At 50.3% G+C, this 6,776-nt stretch overlaps 1 protein-coding gene across 1 annotated transcript in view; it reads right to left on the bottom strand.

Annotated features, from left to right (window-relative positions):
* Window positions 1–5: 5 nt before the first annotated feature.
* Window positions 6–6,776, bottom strand: part of BAHD1 (bromo adjacent homology domain containing 1) — a gene marked incomplete at its 3' end in the record, with an annotated part of 11,091 nt that continues 4,320 nt past the window's right edge. Inside the window, exons 2-5 of the mRNA XM_009694805.1 lie at window positions 5,755–6,116; window positions 3,584–3,743; window positions 2,500–2,576; window positions 6–122 (exon numbers count right to left, since the gene is read on the bottom strand). Coding sequence (XP_009693107.1) covers window positions 6–122; window positions 2,500–2,576; window positions 3,584–3,743; window positions 5,755–6,116 — 716 coding nt within the window. The remainder of the gene's footprint in view (window positions 123–2,499; window positions 2,577–3,583; window positions 3,744–5,754; window positions 6,117–6,776) is intronic.

The following is a 6,776-nucleotide window of genomic DNA, read 5'->3' as shown; positions in this document are numbered from 1 at the left end:
CGGCAGTACTCCGCAAAGGTCAGCACGTAGCACTTCTCCTCGATGCAGGCGACGCTGTTCTCGTCCTGGTGCCGGGATGCGAAGATCTCATTCTGCGGGGGGAGAAGGAAGAGGTCAGCCCGCTGCCCCCGGCAGGGCCAGCCCCGCACCTTCACCCGCCACCTTACGGGGCGGCCTGCCCAAGCACGCTCGCAGCAGCCCTATGTCACGTAACCCAGACACCCTCCAGGTGTTTCGGGACCTATTCACAGCATGCACCAGACTTTTATCCAGCAACACATTAAGAGTTCTCCCATCGTTTAACACTGCCCAGCACCCTTTGTGAGGCCAAGCGTCCAACTCCACAGACCGCCAACGTTACAAAAGCACTTCGGCAGTAAGGGCGCTACCAGCTACAGCACTCGGCCTCCGCTTTCCTCCTGGGGAGGACAGCCAGCTTGTGGCCACCGCTGAGAAGCGTCCCAGGAGATGAGCTTTTGCAATGCTGCACTGGAAAAAAAAAAATAAAAGCAGCATTTTGAAAGCGCTATTGCCATGCTTGCGAATAATGATGAGACAGGTAAGAGGGAAGAAGGCTGGGTCCATCGGGGAGGTGCTGCAGAGGCTCAGAAAGAAAAAACCAAACCAACCAACCCACCCCCAAAAACTTGCAAGAGGTGCCTTTGCTCCAGCTTATCCAAAATCTGACTCTGTGCAGACTCCACATGGAAGGAGCCTTCAGACCGCATCCAGAAAAGCCAGTGAGCAACGCTCCTGCAGGCAGGAGGCCGGAGCACTCCCCACCCACACATCCCTCCCAGCTCCTCGGGATGATCTTTATTCGTTCTCCCTTTCCTGTGCTGGAAACCCTTCTAATTCAGCTGTACAGCTAAGAATTGAAATGGAGCTTGACTAGCACTTTGCTGCCTTTACTACTACTACCCTCTGACACATGACCAGTCTTTCTAATCCATCCCTATATCAAAGCTAAAGGAATCCCTTCCTTTCCAACCCTTTCCTCATCCCAATTCAATTAAAAAGGTTGGTTTAGCGAGGGACGTAGCACTAGCCTTTTTTCCCAGGGTAATTTAGGAAACTTGGCTCTGCAGCTGGCAGGATTGGTTAGATATGGGGCAACCCAGACGGAGCCATTTGAAGGAATTTCTGGCGTGGTTAGATCAGCAAAGGTGATATCTGGGAACAAGGATGCTCTGCACAAGTCTGGCAGCATTACCTGCAGGCTTTGTTTCTGCTCACAGCCCCGAGGAAGGAGGCTGGAAGGAAAGACTCACCAAAGGGTCACCGTTTGGGGACATGCTTAATCAGAGAAACTGAAAATGCCACAGCTCGCTTCTGCACGTTGGGGTTTTGGTCTACTCCTTAAATCAAAACTATCTGAGTCATCTTTGGCAAGCCCATCCCAGCTACTCAGCCCAAACGGCACTCTCTCATTGGAAGCCTTGTGTAATTAAGCAGGTGTGCAAAAAACTGGCTTAATTCCTCCTGGCCAGACTACTGGCGTGCTCTCTACACTAAAATGCAACCAGATACAGTCATGCTTCGCTTACGGACCAGAAAACAACTATAAGGTACCACGTTTTGGTTTCGAAACTCATCTGTGCCCTGCAAGTCAGGCAGGTACAATTCCCCGGCTGTTCCCCAGCCCTGCTCTCACCCCCTCCCTCTCCTTTTCCTTTGAGTAAAAAGGGGCCAGATATTTTTGTGGGTTGAAAACAGCAGTAAATTCTCCATTCCCAGTTTAAAAACAGCTTGTTCTGTCACCCAACACAAGCCCATGCAAAGCAGAGCAAGGCGTGAAGTCGTAATGATTCACACGTTTTTCCTTTTAAAAAGCGAGCTCTGTTATACTGGCACAACATCCTCAAGTCAGTCTTTTAATTCTCATCATAAATCTATACAGGGGAAGGATGATGCAGTCACGTTTCTGCACCAAACAAACAAGTTTCCAGAGTTTGAGCAGCAGATTAAGGGATTTATGATAAAAAGGCAGCACACGATACAGGTGCTCCAACATCCCACAGAATTGCAGCAGGAGCTCTTGCACCGAGCTCTGCATTTCTGGGTGAATTAGAATACCCTTTTTGGAAAGGCATCTGATTTCGATTCACTATAAACTCACTCCTCCTTACTCCTAAGGTAGCAGTCAAAACAACTCTTCACTTAAAGTGCAGGATTTTCTCAGATTGAGGGGAGAAACATTAAAACTTAACAAAGGCAGCCACACAAGGAACGCAGCAGCTTCTGTTACAGCCCAGAGTTTCTACACATGCCAATAAACTGGGGAAAAGCCTATCTATAGGACACCACCGCTCAACACATCTGGCAACAGCTGCATCACAGCCAAGAGACAGCTCCGTTTCACTCAAAACGGCAGCTGAGCCCGCCGAGTTTGAGGCCACCCAGGAACGTGGGGAGATACCCAGGCTAATCCCCTCCTCCGGCCGAAACACTGACGTCCCAGGGTACCCTCGCCCCGAGCTGCGCGTTCGGCCGGCTCACCTGGTGCATACTGGGGTTGCGGCCTCCCTGAGTGTGCTCTGGTCTGTAATACCACAGAAGGCTCATCATCAGCTCCCCTGCAAGAAGATTTATTAGAGTATGTCAAGCCTCAGTTTTCTCGTAGTGTTTTCCCACTAATATCCACCTTCCTCCTCCTGCTTCATCCCTTTCATTCCCATAGCACTCACGTAGGGGCAGCTGTGCCGTGATAAATATTTCATGCTGAACTAGGCGTCCTTTTGTTACAGCGAGAAGCTGTACGAAGTCGGTCACGTTGCTATTCCATTACACCTTCAGCCCCTTCTAACTTGCGTTACATCGTCACAGAGGTCGGTTAGGGCTCAAAAAAAAACCCAACCCCAAAAAAACAAAACCCAAACATTTCCATCTGAAAAAAGTATCCATTCAGACCGCAAGCTGGAAGAGATGCTCATCCGAAGCTCGGTACTCGCAGCACAAACTCCCAGGTTAATGCCAGAATTGCTGTCGCAGGATGACACGACCACGATGGGCCTCACCACACGGTGATCACTTTGTACATATAACTCTTTTTTTCTGTTTTACATTTAAGCAAGACCTGTACTTTACAACATTTGGCACAGCTTTCTTGGCTCAGGTATCGCTAGTCAAACACGGGACCTTAACATCAAAACCGCACTACTCCCACCACCACCTCTACCCGGGTCTCATCAAAAGCCTCAGCAGTTAAGCCCGAGCTCCACGCCAACTCCCAGCCCAGACGTTGGATAGAGCATCCCAGTAAAGAGCAGCTCCTGAGATGTCTGTTGCAATGAAACAATAAAGGAGATCGTTGCTAAGACGGGCACTTGGCAGATACTATGTGCTTTCACGACCGGGAAGATTTTGATTACCAGTCCCAGGCTAGTGATTAAAGAGCATTTCAGTTCCCAGAACAATCTGAATGAAAGCCACGGAGCTAATCTCTTCCTCTTCATCACCCGGTCTGGCAGCAGTGGAGTACCCTAACAAGCTTGCAGCTCTCCCGAGATCCATCACTTCCCCGGTCCCAGCTCACCCTCATCTGTCAAGCACGGAGGCAATACGTACTCTTTTGGCACAGTACCTGTTTTGGGGTCTTCCCACAGTGCTGATATCTTCGCAACGTATGGCATAGATTTCTTCCGAGGTCCTGATTTCAAGAGGACAGTATCTCGTACCCGGATAATCTCCCCGTCCCTCTCCACAGCCTGATAGCTCTTGCGAACAGCCGGCTCTGGTTCGTTCTATACCATTAGAACACACACAAAAGATAAAGCAACCTGAGCGTACAGGCAAAGAGTTAGTTTCTTGTTGGCTACCCCAATCCAAGACTCCTTTGGTCCTGCTGCGAGTCACAAACTTGCCTAAGCCTACTCAGATCTAAGTGCTTCCACTCCAACAGACCTCTGGGAGAAGTCATACAGCGTAAGACCACTCGTGACATCTCTATTCCCACCAGGATGGTTTATAACAACGAAGATCAGGTCAAACGAATTACTTTTCCTCTGGGTAGGGCAGTCATAGGTAAAGGAGGATGCTACTCCTCAGTGAACTAAGTGCTCGCAGGTCATACACGGCCACTGCTTTCAAATAAAACAAAACACAACTCTTTCTCCTACGTAGTGCTGGCAGTAAGGAGCAGCTCACCAGCGGGACAGCGAGTCTCACAAAAGCATGTACTTCTGAAATTAATACCCTTATTTCAAATTAAAAGACAATTGCTCCTTCAATTCTGCATGCAAAAAACCAACCTTCAGAAAAATCACCATTTTATCTGCCTCCCGGTAGGCACGCACTTCCTTCATATTCAAAGGCATGGAAGACTAGGCATATTTTGAATGCTACGCATTTCTCCGATACAAACGTTGTAAGAAAACAAACAAAACATGACATATTTCACATGAACAGGGCAGGAGTGGCATGGAGGCCGTAGCATAGAGCTTCCCTTAGCAAGACTGCCAACATTTCCTTTGTAGCCTCTAAGGTTACAAAATGATCACTTTTGGGACTGTGAAGTGGGGGTTTTTATTTTGTTTTTGCTGTGAAAATTTATTTCAGAATGCCTGAGCAGGATGGGTTTGACCTCCTGCCAGATTGCCCAGGCAAAGTCGGAAGCATTACGCGCCCGGACTTAAGGAGATTAACAGCGCGCTGCTCCTTTCAAAGTGTCAAAGTCTGCGCGACAGATGCAAGAGGCCCGTCTCGGGCTTCCACGGGCTTCAGCCTCGCGCAGCCCTTGGTACCTCTGCACAGCCCCGAGGGCTGAAGCTACAAGACCTGTCCTGGATGATGCCCTCAGCAGCTCCAGGTTATCGCACTGTGCCAGCCTGCTTGGACCACAGCTCTCCTCGCTGCTGACATTTACTGCTCGCAGTTCAGTCACAACGCCTTGTCCCACCCTCCCAGACAGCACGCGGGTCCAGATTTCAAGTCCGCAGCTCTTATGTTTTAATAAGATGAAGGATATTGCCTTGTCCCTCAATTGAAGTGGACTTTACTCTAGTTAATTAAATTTTCTGGCAGGAAATCTCCCATCTTGCAGCAGCCAGTTTCTGCCCCTGAACACATCAAATGGGAAAGTACAGACAAGAAATCCTTGAAGGAGTGACTGCCCAGGCCACCATAGAAGTTACAAGAAGGGGGAATTTTTCTAGCACCCAACATCGATCTGGGAGCCAGGATACGGTCTCAGTCCTCTGTGCTCTCCGAGAGATCCCTGCGGGGGTGCAGTCACCCGCAGAGAGAACCACCACCTTAGGAGAGCTACCTTTAGATGACCGCTCCTTATAACAAGGCTAAAACATCCCTCATTTTCTCAGACAGGTGTGCCCAAACCCAGGAGGCAGAAGCTGAAGGACGATCTCTCCGTAGGATGGACTCCCACGTGCAACAGGTGCCACCCTCGCAAACGCTGAAGCCAGAAGTATTCATCAGGGTGGCGTTTCAGCTGAGGCTAGCGCAGGAGAGCAGGTCATCCTTCCCTTGCAAACCGCCTGTCATGCTGTGCGAGGGAATACCAGGGCGCACGAGAAAAACAAAGCCAACGGCAGCTTGGCCTCGAAGCCCAGCCAAAAGGCACTATTCGCTGCTCTGACGTGCAATTTGTCCGAGAGATTCTAGATGGCACCTAGTGATCACCTCCACCTTGAAGCCAGACCCAAAATGCTCTCCAGCCTTCATGACCTTAGTCCCCTGAAGATGCACAAACGGCTATAGCCGTACACGCGCGAAAAACAGCGCTGCACAGACACCTACCACAACGTAGACGGCCTTCTCGCTGGCTGTGCCGACGGGTATCCAGCCGTTGGTAGCTCTCCGCCTGCTAATGCGTTGCTGCTTTGGATGGGAATGACCTCCCACCGCTTTGCTGTCAGAGGCGTGGAGGCAGCCCGTAGTATTTCGGAGACCGGATTTGGAGCCGCTGGGAGGCTTTGAGCTCTGCGGACATTCTCGGGCCATGGTCTGAGGGTCAGAGTTGGGGGTCTGCAGATGAGGAACGGGTTCTGCAGCTGGCGGCACGCTGGGTACAGGACATCCTGAGAGCGGGTGGGCAGGCGAGGCAGGGTGCCCTGCCACAGGGATTGTGAGGTTCAGCTGGTCCAGAGACTTGCAGCCTTCTAACAGAGGGAAGAAGAGAGACATGTATCTCGCTTGAAATAGGACTACGCAATCAAGACTGTCCCAAACTACCACCGCTTTCCCCTGAAACTCCCTTTATTGCATTACGGCAGTAAAGACTCTTCACGTTGTAATTTCATTTCGCACTGTCACTGGATTCTAAAAGCACGGATATTTCTACGCCTGCGGTGCTCCACTCGGTTGCTGCCGATGACACTGCACTATAGCGAACCCATCCGAAATCCCCCGAAGTGATGCCAGCCAGTAACACACATAAGGTTGGCCAGTGCCCAAAGCAGTTCCAGCCTGTCAATATGTATAAAAGAAATAAAAGGCTTATCAAAACGATGGGAAGGATTAAACCACACTAGCAGAAGCTACCAGCTTCTTTCATAAAGCCAAATTCTACTAATCAGGGAAAACCGAGAAGATTCGCCAAATTCACTCCAGAAACATGAAACAACGTGGAACAAGGCTACGTAAGATGACGCACGCTGCCGCCTTTGGCAACATCGTGTCCCTAAAGCAGACGCATTCACCGCCACCAGTAAGCTGCCTGACGTCACCTCTCAAAAGCATCCCCGAACACCTCACACCCCTCCAGGAGTCACAAAACAAGCCCTCGGCCCAGGCCAACGTGTCTGACAGCACAGCAAGTC

The sequence above is a fragment of the Cariama cristata genome, unplaced genomic scaffold (assembly GCF_000690535.1).
Source record: "Cariama cristata isolate BGI_N322 unplaced genomic scaffold, ASM69053v1 scaffold28402, whole genome shotgun sequence".
Lineage (NCBI taxonomy): Eukaryota > Metazoa > Chordata > Aves > Cariamiformes > Cariamidae > Cariama > Cariama cristata.
Note: the sequence above shows the minus strand (reverse complement) of the source record. Positions and strands in the feature narration are given on the sequence as shown.